The sequence below is a fragment of the Cryptomeria japonica genome, chromosome 11, assembly GCF_030272615.1.
Source record: "Cryptomeria japonica chromosome 11, Sugi_1.0, whole genome shotgun sequence".
NCBI classification, from domain to species: domain Eukaryota; kingdom Viridiplantae; phylum Streptophyta; class Pinopsida; order Cupressales; family Cupressaceae; genus Cryptomeria; species Cryptomeria japonica.
The window spans coordinates 469,756,519-469,776,073 of record NC_081415.1 but is presented as its reverse complement, the minus strand read 5'-3'; the positions used below and the strand labels follow the sequence as shown (position 1 = coordinate 469,776,073).

The 19,555-nt window shown below is 38.9% G+C and overlaps 1 protein-coding gene across 1 annotated transcript; it reads right to left on the bottom strand.

Moving 5' to 3' along the window:
- Positions 1–8,266: 8,266 nt before the first annotated feature.
- LOC131068496 (transcription factor MYC4) lies at positions 8,267–12,309 on the bottom strand. Its single transcript, XM_058003684.2, has one exon. It carries the CDS (start codon positions 12,005–12,007, stop codon positions 9,485–9,487), a length of 2,523 nt encoding a protein of 840 aa, XP_057859667.2. The 5' UTR covers positions 12,008–12,309; the 3' UTR covers positions 8,267–9,484.
- Between the last annotated feature and the right edge of the window lie 7,246 nt (positions 12,310–19,555).

Sequence of the window (19,555 nt, the reverse complement as noted above, 5' to 3'; positions counted from 1 at the left end):
CTTCTAGATGCCCTATGACGTGTCCCTCCCTTATACAACTCATTTATGTGTCTGATGTATTTTATATTTCCTATTTCAGGAGTACAAACTTCTGGAGGCCATAACTTGAGAACCGTGTGTCCTATTGACAAACCGTTTGAAGCGCCAAAAAGCTCGTGAAGTGCTCTAATGCCTCGTAAGCCTCTACGCTACTTACGCCCACTTATCAAGACGTTTCAAGGCCTCTAAAGTCCTCAAAATCAAATTTAAACCTTGCATTGGATCCCTCCAAACCGGAAACTTTAATATCTTCAAAACTAGTTGTGATCCCACGACGTAACTTTACTGGAATGCTTATCTAGCCAACCAGAAGCTCCAAGGAGAATTTTGCACCATTTTGTGCTCAAATGAAAACTTACTATAAATAGTATCCTCATGTAAATGCAAGGTTGAGACACCATTTTTCCAACAAATCTCCCACTTTTCGAACACCTTGCAAAAGCAAAAGGAGTATCAACACAATAAATCAATTGCTAGGGGTCATGAGGCTCATAGACTCCGAACACCATCTGAACTTCTCTGTGCTCACATCCTTAGTTAAAGCATCTACAACATTCATCAAAGTTTCTACCTTAATCATCTTCACCATGCCATCTTCAACCATATCTCTGACAAAATGATATTGAACATCAATGTGCTTGGTCCGAACATGAAATGTCAAGTTCTTAGCTAGGCAGATCGCACTCTGACTATCACAATATATTGTCATTGCTCCTTGTTTTATTCCAATATATGAACACGGTCTCTTAAGCCAGATGGCTTCTTTACAAGCATGAGTAGCTGCCATATACTCTACTTCAGTAGTGGACAAAGCATCCACAGCTTGTCGCTTACTCATCCAACTAATTGGACCACCAAATAAAATAAACACATAAGCATTGGTGGATCTTTTGTTATCAATATCCCCTGCCTAGTCTGACTCCACATAACGATGAATATTAGGGGAAATCATGTCTCCAACTGGATTACCATGATAACACAAAGAATACTCTGAGGTACCCTTCAAATATATGAAGACTCTTTTGACTTCATCCCAATGAACTCTACCAGGATTAGACATATATCTAGACAGAACTCGCACTGTTTGGGCAATGTCTGGTCTAGTACATACCATAGCATACATCAAACTTCCAACTGCACTTTGGTAAAGCACTCTGCTTATGTCTTCCATCTCCGATGGGGATGTAGGACAATCTGCAACAGATAATTTCGTTCCAACTGTAAAAGGAACACACAATGGTCTACAACCTGCATGTTGAACCTCTATAACACTGAATTAACATACTTACTTTGGCCTAGCCATAGCTTTCTGTTCACTCTTTCTCTTCTAATTTTCATCCCAAGAATGTGTTTTGTTGCACCAAGATCTTTCATTTCAAATTTAATAGCGAGCTAAGACTTTAGTTATGAAATCATACCTTTCTCTTTACCAATGAATAACATATCATCAACATACAATGTAATGTACAGGAAGTGATCACCATCAGATTTGTAATAAACACAATGATTTGATTTAGAATGTTCAAATCCCAAACTCAACACATATGTATCAAATTTCTGGTACCACATCCTACGACTTTGTTTGAGGCCATACAAACCAAATTATTTTGACCTTTCACCACATAGTGCTCTGGCTATGTAATATAAGTATCCTCCTTCAAATCAGTATGAAGGAAAACAGTTTTCACATTGCTCAACCTCTAAATCATAAGCAACAGCAATAGAAAACAAAAAGCTAATGGATGTCATTTTTGTAACAGGAAAAAAATATCTCACCATAATCAACCCCCTCAACCTGAGAGTAGCCTTTTGCAACCAGCCTCGCTTTATACTTCTCAATGCTCCCATCTAAACCAATATTTTTCTTGAACACCCATTTGCAACCAACAAGCTTTCGTCCTTCAGGCAATGGTACAAGATACCATGTATCATTCTTTTTCAAAACTTTCATTTCTTCTTCCATAGCAATCTTCCAGGATTCTGCATCATTCATACCTAATGCCTCTTCTACATATTTTGGCTCATCCACATTAGTATTCAAAGAAAAAATACCTCTTCAATCATCAGGTGAATACCTTTCAGGTAGTTGTCTATGTCTTGTAGACCTTCAAACAAGCTGAGTTGGAGGTTCTTCCTCCTCTTTTGAAGATTCAGAGCTAGACGAGCTCTCCCCAACTTCTTGTCTATCTTGGGGTCTCGATTCAACTCTTTTAGGTGTAGAAGGGAATTGAATCACATCTTCCTTTTTAGTCTATTTTGGCTGCAATGTAACAGAAGGAGACTTAATTTCTCTAAAGATAACACTTCTACTATGAATTACCTATTGTGCAACAGGGTCCCAAAGCTTGTATCCTTTCACACCATAACTATACCCGATTAAGATACATTTCACAGCCTTGTTCTCCAACTTTGTCTGCTTCTCTTTTGGCACATGTGCATATGCCTCGCAACCAAAATCTTTAAGATGTCAACGAAGGCTTGTGACCCCACCATGCTTCCATAGGTGTTTTATCAACAAGAGCTAATGTAGGAGACCTACTAATCAGGTAGCAAGCAGTGGCAACAGCTTCAGCCCAAAACTTTTGTTCTAGACCAACATCTTACATCCTGCTTCAAAAAATACTACCTGCACACCCGCATCTATCATTTTGCTCACAGATAACAAATTTCGTTTTTATCTAGGGATATGCAGCACACCATTAATCCTTTTTATTCTACCATTAGAAAACTTGATTCTAACTTTACCTCAACCAATAATGTCTAAATGTGAATCATCACCCAAGTACACCTTACCTCCATTAAATTGTTCATATTCAGAAAACCAATCTCTATTGGCAATAATATGAAAATATGCACCTGAGTCAATTAACCAGGCATCATTACTTGCATGAGTCGCCAAAGTTGCAATGAATGCATCACCATCTTCTTTCTCGGACTCGGAATCAGAATCAAACATTTTCTTTTTCTTCTTCTTTTCTTCTTTGCAGTCCTTACGAATGTGACCCGGTTTATCACAATTCCAGCAAATGACTTTGGACTTTCCAAAAGATTTTGATCTCCCTCTCAATTTGGACTTAGCGCGCTTCTCATTCTTCTTGTCTTTCTCCTTAGGTCTTCCACGAACAGTTAAGGCTTCCTTTGAACTAAGGGATACCTTCCTCTACATCTTTTCACCAAGTAGGGCACCCACCACATCTTCAGACTTCAAAACAACAGAAGTATTGTCGATAGCCATAACAAGAGAATCCCATGAATTAGACAAAGAACAAAACAAGATCTGACATTTCTCATCTTCATTCATCTTAACACTGACAGATACTAATTGAGCCACCAACATATTGAATGCTTCCAAGTGGTCTGCAATTCGTCCACCCTCTTCCATTTTCAAAGAATACAATTTCTTCCTCAATAAAATCCAATTTAATAATGATTTCGCTTGATACATTTCACCAAGTTTAGTCCATAGCTTCTTTGCAGTGTTTTCTTCGTGGACATTGATCAGAATAGAGTCTGCCAAGCACAATCTGATTAGATCCTTAGCTTTTCGGTCCATGACATCACACTGAGCCGCCACAATAGGATATGAGGGTCTTTGGACATTCGCATCAACAACATCCCACAGATCTCGATCTATTAACAGACCTTTCATCTTCAGCTTCCACATCTCAAAATTTGTTCCATTAAATTTTTCCACCTCTATTTTCCTTAACGAACTTGCCATCTGAAAATTCCTGCAACAATATCAAAAAGTGTCTTCTACACAAGCTCCCACTCAAATCTGGATTAGTTCAAAAAAATTCAACAACTCACAACTAAAACCAAAAGTGATCAAGCTCTGATACCACTTGTAAGGAAGTTAAGTAGCAGAAGAACTTCCTACACTAACCTCGAGAGGAGGGCAATGCAAAAAATTTTACAGATCATCACAACAGTTACAAAAAACAGAAATAGATATAATAACATTCAAACCATAACACAATGATTTACGTGGAGAAAACCCCACTCCAAAAGCCACCCAATATATTATTCAGCAATCAAAATAGATTACAAATACTTGCAGAGCAAACTCTTCGTAGGAGTACCACTAATCAGAGATTCAGAGGTAACTCAATAGCCATAAGACTCTTACACTCAATCTCTATCTCACACACCTCATATATAGGAGATACAATACAAGAAACTGTCAAACGGTATTACAAAACCATAGGCTAAAACCACCCAATAAGTTATCTCCCTTCTAGATGCCCTATGACATGTCCCTCCCTTTTACAGCTCATTTATGTATCCGATGTATTTTATATTTCCTATTTCAGGAGTACAAACTTTCAGAGGCCATAACTTGAAAACCGTGTCCTATTGACAAACTGTTTGAAGCATCGAAATGCTCCCAAAGTGCTATAATGCCTTGTACACCGCTCTGCCACTTACGCCCACTTTTCAAGGCGTTTCGGGGCCTCTAAAATCCAGAAAATCAAATTTAAACTTTTCATTAAACCCCTCCAAAACAGAAACTTTAATATCTTCAAAACTAGATGTGATCTCGTGACGTAACTTTACCGGATTGTTTATCTAGCCAACCAGAAGCTCTAGGGAGAATTCCGCACCATTTCGTACTCAAATGAGAATTTACTATAAAAAATAACTCATGTAAATGCAAGGTTGAGACACCATTTTCCCAACAAATTTCACCTCCAAAAGTTCATTTGCCCAAGCTATCTCCTTCCCACATTCCTTTGTATCCTTGTAATTGATGCCCTTGGATACCTATTCCAACATGCCCAAGCTAATGACCTCATTTGAGGCATCTCTCTCCCCAATAATGCTAGGGCACTCAACTCACACTTTGTTGTTGTAACAATTATTTTCATCCAAAATTCTATCAAACAAGCGAATAGTACTCTAGATGTCTTGGATAGTTTTTATTAGTCTCAAGCTCCCAATTAGCAATGCATAAAACAAAGTTTTTAACAACTCATCCTAACCCCCACACATAATGGACCCCAACAAATCAGAAGGTTTGAAACATGGCACTACTACTAGATACCTCAACCTTCCATTTGGTAGTGGTAACTCCCTTAAGGATAGTTAGAGATGGTATTTAAATAAAATGAAAACGAAACTGTTGTCTTTAACTAATTAGTTTGTATCCATGGTGAGATGCATCCAATTGGCAAACAAAAGATTCTTCAAAACCGGTAGTTTGACCCACTTTTATAGTATTTGGAAGGCTTGACAATTAATTTCATCCAATTTTTCTTGGTTTGATCAATTTCTCAGCCATGGCCTCAATGTGGCCACATCCTTTATTTAGTAGAACTGTTTGATCCAACTACAAGAGAAACCTCTAGGTGTCATTTCCAAACTCAAAGCTAAATGCCCATTCATAAAAGGTATCCAAGTGTTTTAAGACTTGTGGGATGTTACAAGCTTCATGTGGAAAACATGGCAAGTATTCAAGCTCTTCAACCTCTCATACAAAGACAAATTGACAATTCTCAAACTCCAACAAGTATGTCCCTTCCAATCTTTCAATCTTACCTTCCACTTGCTCTCATTTCAATTTTCTCAAAGATTGGAGATTGGTCTAATGGACGCAACATTTTTATCCTTACCCCTCAAAGTTATGTACAAGCAATTCTTACCTTCCTTACCTTTCACTCGCCATCTCATCATCATTTGAAATTGTAAATTAGAGCAGACTAAATGCAACAAACTCAGCTTTATTTGTCAGTCAAAAGCTGCTTCGAAAACCCAACTCACTTCATGAAAGCTTGTCCATGCTAAACTTCTTGTTGGCAACTGCCTCAAATTTATTTGTATGCCCCCCACTTGCCTTTCTGCACCAAATTTGAGTGTTGAGTCTTGCTCACATGCTTTGGTGTTCCCTTATATCCTCCCTACCCACTCTTTTCCACTTGCTTGGTCAAAAACAGCTCCCCTTGACACTTCTGCGAAGCACAATGTGGTTACCAACAGTTGTCACCAATTAATTATTGAACACATTTAGAAGTATTTGTCTGACTAACTTCTCCCAATCTGTTTTATCCTTTGCAAGTTGAACTTCAAATATTGCACACTAATTTATCGCTCCAGATGATAACCCGGCCATGGTGATCAAAGAGCAATTCAAGGGCAACAACGAACTCATAAAACAATTTAACAACTTACAATCACAACCGCAGAGCTTGGAGGTTACGCATATTATCTATTGTTCTCAGACTATTGGGTGATTTTCTTCAACAAATCTCCTGGGCTGCATTTTGTTTCAAAATGCTGCAGTTGTTAAGATCAAAGAGCAATTCAAGGACTTTAATGAGCTTGTAAAACAATTCAACAACTCAAAATCTCAACCTCAGGGCTTGAAGGGAAAGCATGTTATCTAGAGCGCTCAGATTGTTGATTGATTTTTTTAAACTACTCCTGGACTGCATTTTGTCTCAAATTGCTGCAGTAGTTATTGCTACTGAGGCCCACTATGCCTTTGCTGCTTCAGGTTGAGATGAGGCATGAACAGATCAAGGATATGATGCCCATTGTTGCACTACTTATTTTCATTGATTCATATAATTCACAATGTTTCAGTAATTCTGATTATATGAAGATTTATGTCCACCTTTGCTGCTACAGGCCTGTATGCCCTTCTCTGCTCTATACTCATCCCCTGTCTTGTGGGGCTGAGTGTCGTTTCAGTTCTGGCAGGGTAGTTGTGGCTGCTCTTATAGCCATTGTAATTGACTTGACTTGGTTTCTTCTTGAAGCATTGCTGGAGACTGCAGCCTTAATGCATGACTCTTGCTGTGGCTGTTGGTGCAGTTCTTACAATTAGATTCAGCCTTTTGCTACTGTTGCAGTTCCCGTAACTTTTTTCACCTCTACGCTGCTGTAATTTGTAAATTCTCTCATGTCCATGCTGCTGTAGTTGATTGGCAGCTGTTATTTATAAAAAAAAAATACAGCTTAATCCAATGGAAAAAATAAAAGTTGCTTCGTGAAAGCTGAGATTCCAATAAGAACTACTTCCTAGAGATATTTAACAAAAGAAAAAATTGAGAGCACCATGTATAGATAGTGACGTAGGCAGAGCAACTTATCCAACAAGCAGATGATTCCATTTGTTGCCAAAGGCATAGATGCAATTCTATATATAGCAACTTATCCAACCTAAAAAACGTGGCCCATTCATTCCCATATCCAAGATGCACCCCAAACAGGCTAGATAAATTTCTTTAGTTGAAATTGAAATTAGCCATTTCATCCTGCTGTTTAATTGCCGTCAGCTATTGGAACTAGTAATGTATCTTCCCGACAAGCTTGTTGAATAAATATTTCAGGTCAATATTTTGATCTATGAATTCAAACATTCATTTCAGCATTTAATTTCCTTGTGGATAGGTTGTAGGGAACTTCTCATTGATCATAGAGAACTTCTCATTTACTTCACATTCAGTGTACCAAAGACAAATTTCAGGAAGTTCAATATACATGGCCTCATTTCAGTATTTAGTAGCAGTAACTTGCCGACAATAATTTCAGAAACTTGACATTAGTATCGTGGTCTGTAAATGTCTGCATTGTCAACATAAACAACTACTAGAGAATATCTAGTAAAAGTGAGCATGAACAAATGACAATCCCTCACCAAAAGATAACGTTTTAGATGAATAGCCTCCACTTGTGATGCTGATCAGACATGCAGAATGGCATTTACAGAGAAGCATGCTAAGCAGTATGCAATAACATAGATATAACTAAATCACAAGCTGTTGCAAAGAATCATGCAAAATATATAGTTAACATCCATCAAATATGAGTGAATTGTAATACAATTTAAGACAACTGCTGATTTAAGAAAGAAAACAAGCAAAGAAGAAAATACTGGCTAGCATACCAAACATAAAATCGGAAATCAAGTATATGGACCAATCCAGTAAAGCTGAGAAATAGAACCAAGTTTCTGATGTTTCAACTTTTGCACTGACAATAAAAAAAGCTACAAGTGGCCAATGTGAAACCAGTCAAGCTTGCCAAGGAATGCAAAAAAATTACGAAAATTATGGAACAGCAAGTTCATTTGTCACAATGTTTACCACTAAGTACCATAAAATAGGCATGTAATCATTGAATGATATCAAACTAGATATTCCAGAAGTTTTAGCAATAGGCATACCTAGCGATCCACCAAGAACATGGAATACATTGTGGAAGAGACCTCGGTCTTATTCAAGACTAGCATCAAAAGGCATTATCTATTATTGCAATCTTACAGAGTATCAATTCAGAGATATTTAAACTTTGAAGTAATAAAATAACTCAATGCCAGAGTTCATAAAATTATTTAAGTAGCATCAATCTTTCCGGAAGCTGAGAAGGAATTATCAATTTAGCACTCACTCTCTATGAGGTGGGTTTGGTACTAAACTGTAAAAGATAAAACTCAAGATTTAGAATGTGTTTTCTACATCAAATGTTGATCGTATCTTCCCAGTTCATTGAAAACTGTGTTTCAGGTAACTGAAGATCAGGACCCCTCATAGCCTGCTTTATAAGCAAATAACTGCAAAGCAGTATCTGGCAAGGTCAGCGATACACATATCTGCTTACTTGCTCTTCACCCTGGCAGGCATCCTATCTTCTATTCATTTCAGTACAGTAGTAAGGAGGGTACTAATTTACAGGAACCATATCGCCCTATACTAGCATTAGAAAGCATACAATACAAGTAGCCGCATTTCTTTCCGAGAATATTCTCGAGGCATCAATTTCAGCACCTGACTTTACAGGGCTAATTGGAATCCCACAGCAACCTAATCCAAGGATGTCATGTCCCCCGGGTCCAATTCCACTGTAATCTTATGAACTAAGCATCACCCATAATGAATGCACCTTTGAGATCTGAATTAGCATTCAAGAAACATGAGCGCAGCTCTCTCAATAATCTAGCTGCTTGCTGTACTCTAATAATATGGAACAAGCCAATGAGTTAAGTTCACAACATTATCTTAGAATTGACTTTTACCAAATTTTGACAGGATGCAGATTCCAGCTACCTTTGGCCAAAAAAGTAGCACACAACATTCCAAGAAACTAGAGAAGACCTCATTTCCCGTCCAATCCCACCGAAGAAAAACACCGATCATCTTCTATGTTGAAAACAGCTTCTGGATTCAGTTCCCGACAGTCAACTTTCCTCGGCAGTATATATTTTTACAGGACATCCCTCCTCTAGATGCTAGAGACAACATCTATCTGAATAGGAAGTTAGGTTACAGGACTAGCTTTTGAAACACATGCTACTATTGAAATAGAGTTTCTGGAGCCAGTTCTCTTCCTTGCAGAGAAACTTTGATTTCCATGCCATCATAGTATATTACAGACCCTATTCATAATCCTATCCGGATAGATTCCCGCTATGCAATAGTTACAATAAGAATTTCCTACCGTATAGTTAACTAAATCCTGGATCTGATAACTTTTCAAAGAGGATGGTACTGAGTTGCTCTTCTGTGTACAAACGTTTTGGCAATTTTACAATAACATTTTGAAGCATTAACTCATTGACCGTTGTGACACTAGCATGATGAACATCAAGTTCTAGTTCTTGCAATGCTGTCATCAATCTTGCTGCAGGATGATTCTTTTTAGCAGACTGGATTCTGATCATGGCTTCCGGACCAAGAACTCGGACATCCAAATCCAATCCAGGGCACTGCTTTGTGCCAAATCCTTTGTTATCAGGCACCCGGGAAGAAACAGAATGATCCTTAACAAACCCAAAGGTGCTGCCAGCTAAGCCAGAGTGGCACGACAGCAATTCCTTCTTGGTAGATTCAACTTGGGATTCAAGCTCCTTTCTTTCAATCTCAAGTTCCTGTACCTTGCTTCTGAGTTCATTAATATACGATACAGCATCACCAAGCAATGAAGCTTTATCCATCTTTGATACATTGGGCACCACAGCTCGAAGTGCATAAAACCTCTGATTCAGCTTCTCTCGCCGCTGTCGCTCAGCTTCGACGTGATTCAAGGGTTCTTCTCGCCCATTAGCAGGCTTCCTTCCTCTTTTTCGAGGCTTCTTCTCAACGACAGATTCTTCTATTTCCTTGAAGGAGGCAGCTTCAACATCAGAATGATCTGACTCAGCGCCAGATCGGACACCACCAAAAAACCCACTGGATGAAATTGAAGGCAAGGAACCATGCTTCTCTTCAAGAGTCTTTTGTTTTTTCATCTTCTCTTCCATTAAGTTCCGAGATTCTCCATTTGGAAAAGTATCCTGCTGGATACCACCATTTGAAAATCGCAACATGGGTTTTGAATTGTCAGCCTCCTCCTCCTTTGGTGAAAAACTTCTCTTGTTCTCCACAGCCTTCTGAACAGAGAATGGTGGGGATCCATTGCTGTTCTGTTCCAGAACTTGCACCACGCTGTGATTCAGATACTGTGAAGACCCACTAAGTGCGGCAGGTTTCGGAGTGTTCAAATATGAGAGAAAATTGTTACTGTCATCGCATACAGCAGCATGCTTCTCTGTAGCGGAATACAACAAAGAACTGTGATTTTGCGTAGGCTTCTGAGTAGGAACAGACGCAGAAGAGTACAAAGAATTATTATTCTGGGGAGGCTTCTGAGTAGGGACAGAAGCGGAAGAGTACAACAAAGAACTGTGATTCTGGGGAGGCTCCTGAGCAGCAGCAGGGTACAGCAAAGAATTGTGATTTTGGGTGGGTTTCTGAGCTACAGAATATGACAAGGCACTAGACTTGTCATCAAATACCCCACTCTTGTGCACGGATGACAGCGGTCCTTCCAAGATGGGATTCTTCTGGGCAGGTGGAAATGACGGGTGCTCTTCAAGGACTACAGCAGGCTTCTGAGCAGAAAAGGAGGAAGTGCTCCGGTTTTCCTCCAGAGGGCTTTGGGTGTGCCTCTTGGCAGAGAAAGCAGTGGAACTGGAATTTTCCGGTACAAGTAAGGGTTTCTCAGAAGGCAAAGGGGTCGGGCTTGGAATTGGAGTTGGGGCTGGGGTAAGATTGGAAATTGGGTGTCTACCTTCTTCACTACCAAAGAAACCCAAATCGACAGAGGGCAATTCCTGGACATGCCCACTAAAAAATGGGGAGCCCGGAACCCACAAGGACTGGTTATGGTTACAAAAGTTGTCGCTGCTGTTGATATTACTACTACTATTGATGGTTGCAGTATTGTTATTGTTTCCATTGTCTTCCCACAAGTTAAATGAAGGAAAGGTAAAAGATGCCTTAGCCTGTTGAACAAGTCCCCAGTTCTCCTGTAACAAAGTCACAGACCCCAATTCCACAACACCATTAGGAGTAGGAATGCATACCACGGTCCGAATGCCAAACTGAGCCGCCTGTTTAGTCCTCTCGCACGCAGACCCCTCCATCCTCTGCACCCCACAAAGCCAGACCGGCTGGCCGCTCAGAAACGCCTGCCCAGCCACTCCATCCCCGCCCCCAAAAGTGTGCGTCATCGACACCAAATAAAACCACTCCGCATCAGTCACCTCTTCATCCGCCTCAGCCGCCGGGGAATCCGCTGTTCCACCGGCCCCATTAATCAGCAAGTGCAGCTCCCGCAGCACCTTCTTCCTCAGCTCCTGCTCAGCCACACTCCTCTGCCTCTCCTCCTCCGGTGCACCGCCCCCCTTGAAGTACCCATCGCCCCAGCAGAAAACCGCCCCAGAGCCCGCATCATACGACCACTGCCAAAATATAGCATAAGTCCAGTTCTCCCGAGCGCCCTCAATTAGCATCTGAAGCCTCTGTTGCAGAGTCTCCTGATTGAACAAAGAGTTTCCCCCACCCTCCGCCGCCGCCACCGTTGCGCCGCCACTGCTCCACCCATAATCCGCTTGCGAAGCCGACGAAGCCATGAAAGCCTCCACCATTGCATCGTCACTCCACAGCTTCATTCCCGCCATAGCTACACCCTGCGTGCTCATGCCCATGATCTTTTTTTTCCTCCCCACCACGTTTACCAGACTTTTAATTTGTTTTCGCCCACATTTCTTGACTTTGTGGCTGTGATCGATCCATCTCGCTATTTCACTGGGTCCGGTCAATTCGATCCATTTTGGCCTTATTCACTGCGGATTCCGCGTGCGCAATTGGGAATTCATCTCAAATCCGCGTGCATAATTCTCCCAATTTCATATGGACTGAATTGGTTTCGCTGTGTCAGGATTTTTTTTTTCCCAAATTTTTTATTAAATAAAGTAAGGTATAAAGCGCTTATCGAGTGTGAAAAAAGATAAAGTCCACCTTCTTCACGTGATCTTAAAATTCACATTGTATGCGGTCCGTTTTAGTTAATTAATTTTACTATTTTTTAATATTAAGTTGTCTTAATATAATATAAAATAAAATAATAATAATGATGTTGTCCCGTTACAATGGAAACGTGAGTGTTGAAACGGGATTCGTGGAACTTGTCCGTACATGAATTTTGCTTGACATAACAACAAATCACTCAAGTGCATTTTGTGTGCTTTGTAAGAATCCTTAATTTAGCTGTGATTATTATTGATAATACTCATGGGGGGAAGAGCATTAGGCAAATTAATTATATTTAGTGATCATTAAAAAAATAGTTAAGCATAATTTCTTTGGTAAAATGTCCTTTCCATGTGTAGGAAGGGAAAATGAATTTGGGCATTTTCCATCCTGTCGGAGTTTTTAAGGATAACAAAAGTTATAATGAATAGGTTAAATGTGTCACTCTATGGTGAAAGTTCTATGTGTTGTAAATTTTTAGGTTTGATTTGGACAAACCTTGATTTGATTTTATTGTACCTAATGTAGTAATTAGTGTGTTAGAATGATTAGTGTCACATGAAATTTGGTAGGTAATTTGATTTTAGGATTTGTTTTCATTTATGTTTTTAAGTTCGGATTTGATTTTTGATTAATATGTTTTCTATTCATTGGTTTTTAGAGTTGGGATTTATCTTTAATTTGTACATTTCTTGTCAATTCATTTTTAAAGTTTGAATTTGATTTTTGATTTATATATTTCTTGTTCTAGATTAGGTCTATTGTTGTGATCGTCTTTGCACTTGCATAAGTTTATCTTTTTATTTCAAAATCGGGCCAAATTGTTTTCCCTTTAATAGACCATCATGAGTTGATTTGAAATATGAAATAGTTAAATTACATGTCAAAGTTTCATATTTAAGAACAAACTCTAATTCGTTTAGAACATCTAGTGAACATGTGAATTATAGGAAACATTTTAATTGAACACGTTTTAGTGCACCTCACAAACCCAAAAAGTATCATCTAGTGATGTCAACTTACAAAAATGTGATAAGACATACTTCATGACTATTTTTGTCCTTAATCATCTTCATTTTTTATGGACTTGAGAACCTTGTGGGATTTAATAGAATGGAATAATTATTCTTGTCGTGTACAAACTCTTGAGCATGTAAACCAAGTTTTTACGTGAAGATGAAAACTTTTGAAATTTAGCAAGATCAAATTTGTGGGTTTAATTCAAACTTCCACTCTCATAAGATTAAATTTGTAGTCATGAAAATGAAAATGATCCTAACAAAGGGATATTTTTTTACATATTTGAATCCATTCAATTAACAAGCCCTAATTTTTAAAATAATGATGAATCATATTAGGAAAATTAGCAAAGTTAGTGTTGTCACTCAAATTGCACCCATAATGCACAAGCTGAAAGCTCAAGCAATTTGGTGAAACGTGGGATAATTCTCAGACCTGTGGGTTGCCTATAGTGAGAATTAACCTTCAAATGAAGGGCTGATTCCCTGTGAATAACTCTAAATCTTTACTGAGAAAGGGGATAGGAAAACTAAAAATGAAAATAGAATGACTTGCAAATGCTAAACCAAGGTGAAGCATCAATAAGATACCTCAAAATGACAAATATACGCTCCTAAAAACACCAATCTACACAAATAGACTTTTGGTTCATAACACATAAATATTTCATGCAAGGGATTTAAACTTCGAGAAATTGAAAGGAAAGAGAACTTTCACAATCAACCAAATGAACCAATTTATCACAATGCACAACCTATGACTTATAAATGAGATAGAAAATTTAAAGTTTATTTAAATAATAACACAATAAACTAGCTCTCAATCATGAATAAGAAAATGAACTGTAAAGACATAAGGCATAAGCTGATGATTTTTATTCATAATTCAATCATAAAACTACATATGAGCTACAATAATGTATCCTCTGCTAAAACCAGCAAGAGAATCATCAAGAACTAGTGAAGAAAGACAAAACCTTTTTACTTTATACAAAAACCTTTCAAAAGGTAGAGGAAAGATAACTTCAGAATGACTGAAGCTGAACTGCCACCAAAAAATATCTTTTTTGAAAATGATCCTCTCGTAGAAATAAAAGCCACCCAAAAAGGCTTCAAAACATGCAAAAAGAACTCATGCAAGCTTGCTCTTAAGTGGGTACTTCAGTTCAAATTCTTAGTCAACTAAGGGTTGACCCATGTGACGCTTAACATCAAGCCTTATCACCTCAAGATCATGAGAAAAACTCGTGCAAACTTGCTTCGAGCTTAATAACCGCCTGCATTAACCGGACCCCAAACTACCTGATGACTTCTCTTTTCTTTGCTCTGAGTTCACCTGGACGCTACCGGTTATTTGATCATTTAAACAGGCCCACTTTTGACTCACTCGTCTACAGATAGCTACAACTCATGGCACCCAAACATGTTATACCGATAGCCGATAGCTCCACTCCGACTCGCTCCAATCCGTTGGCAACCTCATCGGGATATCGGGGTAGGTGGAAAACACTTGTTCTGATAGCCAATGGTAGCACTCCACAGATTTCTTTGACGAGCCCCACTTTTGGTCACCAAGCTTGCGAAAGCCCTTGCCACGTGTTACAATCTGACTTGTCTATGGCCACCATTTTACCTTAGGCTAGACCCACCACTGGACTTATCCTTTCTTTGTCGTCGATCCACGATATGTAATTGTCGATCATCTTTGCATAGCAGATCAGCGACAGTCATTGGATCGGCTCCAACTTGCTTGCTCTTTATATCATTGTCCATTTGTGCCATGTGTCAGCCTTTGTTTTGCCTCACGAATCCACCTAATTGCCATTTGGACCTGCCACTGGACTTGGGCCCACCTTGGTTCTTCTTCTACGCTTGGCCACATGGCACATCCTAATTCGCTTATGAGCCCACCTGGACTGCCACCTCACCAGTCACAGGGGATAATCATCAAGCATCTTCATCTCGCGGTATAGCGATGGCCATTGATCTGCCCTCAAATTACTTGATCCTTAGCACCTAACTCGTTTGGTGCTATTCTTTCGGCTAAACTTCCTCCCTTAACGAACTGTTTTCATGTCTCATTGAAACTTCAGTTTCATCGATACCTATTATTTCGATGGAACCGATGCCTTCAATGAATCCGTTTAGAGATCTATTGATGCCAAGGTTTGCTCGATAAGTCACCCATTGGTTTGTCTACGCATCCAGTTGGCCATCATCTGGGTGCCACCTGTCTGTCTTCGGACTTTGGTCTTATACTCTCTGTTCCGCCACGTGGCAAGACCTAACCTGCCACCTGTTGCGAGGGTATTCGTTCCGAGCACTTCACAACTGCGGTAGAGCAACAATTATGGATAGCCCCAGAATGTCACTCTACTGTCCGATCTTCCTTGATCTGCATGCCCTCTGTGCCACGTGTCAATATGTGATTTCACCACTGGACGCCATCTCATCAGTCGTTAAGTCACGGAGATTAACAGTCAAGCACTTTTGTATAGCGTAGCGATGGTCGTCAGATCCTTTGTAAGTTGCTCACCTGTTAATTTGCCTTTTTACTGCAAAATTTGGCCGCTCTAAGATGCACAAGCACGCGAGTGGCCCACCACTTCCTTAATCGGCCACTTGCGAAAATCACGTAAGCTTTAACACTATAGTTACATGTGGCTTTGCCTTTAAATGCGATGAATTTCTTCCACTCGACCAATGTGGGATAAATGGTCTACGCATGGTCCTTTCCATCGGGTCATCGAGATAACATGAAACCAGGGGTACCGATGACCGATGACTACACACATTGCTTTGCACTTTCCATCAAGTCATCGGTGTAACATTAAATAGCTCATTCCCATAACCAATGACAACTTTCCGCACTTCACATCTTCTTATCAGGTCATCGGTATAACATTAAATAGCTCATTCTAATAGCCGATGACTACTTTGGTCTGTCCACTTTTCTATTGGGTCATCGGGGAGACTTCAAAACCTGACTTCCAATACCTGATACAACCGCTCCATGCCTATGCTTGCTCATTGGGGTAAATCTTTCCGATCGGGGTAGGTCTTGTCGATAAGGCAAAAATTCAAAAACATCATTTTAAGAGTCCTAACAGGTTTGATAAGCCACACCATTCATCTGCAATGGAGCATAAATATCTCTTAGATCTACAACATGCTGAGCTCAACCCTTGTGGGAGCCACATTTTAACCCACATGTTGTCTTACTTTTCCTGTATCTGCACATGAAGCAAACAAGTTAGACAAAAATAGTGCATTTGTGATTTCTCATTCATGATTTGACCTTTTCAAAATGAATGAATGAAAGGCTTCATTAGGGCACTAAATTTGGCAAGTGCAAAATTTGGTAACATTTTTGGTGACCTCTATGGAGTGTTTGCCTGCTAAACACTATAGACCAGTAGCCTTTGTTGCATCCATTGGGCTTATGGAGTCATCTCAACCCTCTCTCCAAATGGAACTTCTTGAAATTCAGCTGCTCTGCAACATGACAGCAAAACAAAAAAGGAAAACTAGGAAAAATAAGAGGTGTTGCCTAAAACAGGAACCACAAAAACTGTGCATGAGAACTTATTGAAACTCATAACAACAAAAATAGAAAACAAAATATGCATCGGCACTTATTAACCTGAAAGAAATCTCAAAGGCAAGCTTTGAGATGAATCCCATTAACTAGGATTGGAAGGGTTTCACCATTCAACTTTGAAAGCTAAAAAGCATTATGTTGCTTTTTCTCAGTAATGATGTATGGACCATCCCATATGGCATCAAATTTAGTATGCTTTACAGGCTTACTCTTTAATTCATCCCACTTCAAAACCAAATCTCCCTCATTGAAAACTCTTAGAGCTTCCTTCCTGTCGAAAGTTCTCTTCATCTGAGCTTGATGATTTTCAATAGTCAACAATGCTTGCTTTCTTACCTCCTCCAACTCCATTAGTTCTGCCCACCTAACCTGCATGGGTTCTTCTTGCAACATTTCTAGCTCTCTAATCAGAGTTAGTTTAGGCATTTCAACTGAAATTGGGAGTCTTGCCTCTTTACCATAAACAAGGACATAAGGATATATACCTATAGCTCTCTTAGGGGTGATTCTATCAGCCCACAATGTATGTTTCAGTTGAATGTGCCAAGTTCTTTGATTATCTTCTATTATCCTCTTGATTATCCTAATCAAGTTCTTATTAGTAAAATCAACTTGTCCATTACCTTGAGGGTAATAATTGGATGAAGTACTAAAAAATATGTTGTTCTGGACAACCCAATCAGTAATCTTGAATCCTACAAAAGCTAATGCATTGTCTGAAACAATAGAATCAGGGATACCAAACCTTGCTACTAAGTCTTGATAAAAGTTTAGGACTACGCTTTCATTTGCCTCCTTTAAGGTTACAACTTCACTCCACTTGGTAAAGCAATCAGTGGTTGTCAAGATCCATTTATACCCAGAAATTGAAGGTGGATTGATGACTCCGATAAAATCAAGCCCTCACTTCATGAATGGTTGTTCAATTTGAACAGGTTGTAGGGGTAAAGCTGCCATCTTCTGTTTGCCTGCAAATACTACACAATTCTTACATTTCCTTACCCAAGCATATGCATCTTTATGCAAATCGAGCCAAAAATATCTAGCCCTCATGATCTTTAATGCTGTAGTCTGCGGTGCAAAGTGACCACCAGCTGGTCCATTATGGAATTCTTCTAATATTCTGTCAGTTTGATCTGAATCTATGCATCTTAAGAATACACCATTAAAATCTTTTCTAAACAAAATTTCATCCAAAATGATATAAGGGATAGCTTGAAGTCTATAGTATCTTCGTTTATCACTGTTTAGGCCTTTAGGACACTCACCAATCTGAAGAAAATGCATCATTTCATGCACCCAACTTGTAGGAGGTGTTGCTACAACAATTGGCTCATTATCTTCATGAACTAGGGCAGCTTCTTGATTCTCTTGTTCGTTGTTTTCTATGTGATCAACAAGTTGTTCACATAGTCACTTACCTCTAATCAGCTTTGTTACGTTGATATTGACATCATACTCCATCACTTTCATGATCCAACCAGCTCTTTTGTCATTAAGATCTCTATTCATCAAAAAATCTTTTATACTAGGATGAGCAACCATTAGGTGAATTTTGTTATTTGAAAGCATGTGTCTAAATTTCTTTAGACTTCTAATGACTGCTAATGCATGTTTCTCAACAAAAGAATAATTTTGTTTGTACCCATCTAGGCCTTGGCTAAAGAATGCTATTGGTTGCTCCAATCCCTCATCATTTTGTTGAATCAACATAGCTGAAATAGTATCAACAATACCAAAAGCATATAATATAAAATCCTTTGCAAAGTCTGGATTAATCAAAGTAGGATTTGATACTATGGCAGTCTTAATTTCTTCAAAATTAATCTTAGCTTCTTTGGACCAGCTGGAAGTAATATTTTTCTTAAGCATGCTAGTCAATGGCTTCAAAAGAAATGCTATATTGGGGATGAATCTTCTTACAAAATTGATTCTTCCTATAAAGCTTTGAAGGCCTTTCTTATGTGCAGGTAAAGGCAAATCTAAAATAGCACTTACCCTCTCCGGATCTATGGTTATTCCATGTTTGGAGACAATATAGCCCAACAACTTACCCTTGTGTATAGCAAAAATGCACTTTTTGGGATTTAAAGATACTCCATATTCTCTACACCTTTCAAAAATCTACCTTAAGTGAGAAAAATGCTCTTCCACATGCTTTGAAAAAATGGTTACATCATCAAGATAAACCAAAATAAATTTATTTATAAGACCTTGGAAAGCCATATCCATTGCCCTCTAAAAGGTTGCTCTTGCATTAGACAAACCAAAAGGCATTTTCCTATATGCCATTGTTCCCCATTTTGTAGTAAAGGCAGTTTTAAATTGGTCATCCTCTTTTACCAAAATCTGATTATAACCAGAATAACCATCAAGTAGTGAAAATCTATCTGAACATGAAACTACTTGTAAGATTTGCTCCATCGAGGGCAACGGGTAATTATCTTTTAGAGAAGCTATGTTAAGATCTCTAAAGTCTACACAAAGTCTAAGCTCACCATTCTTCTTTCTTACCGGAACCAAATTTGAAACCCAAGATGTATGCTTTATGGGAAATATGTTATTACCTTGGATTAGCTTGTTTAGTTCTGTCTTCATGAGAT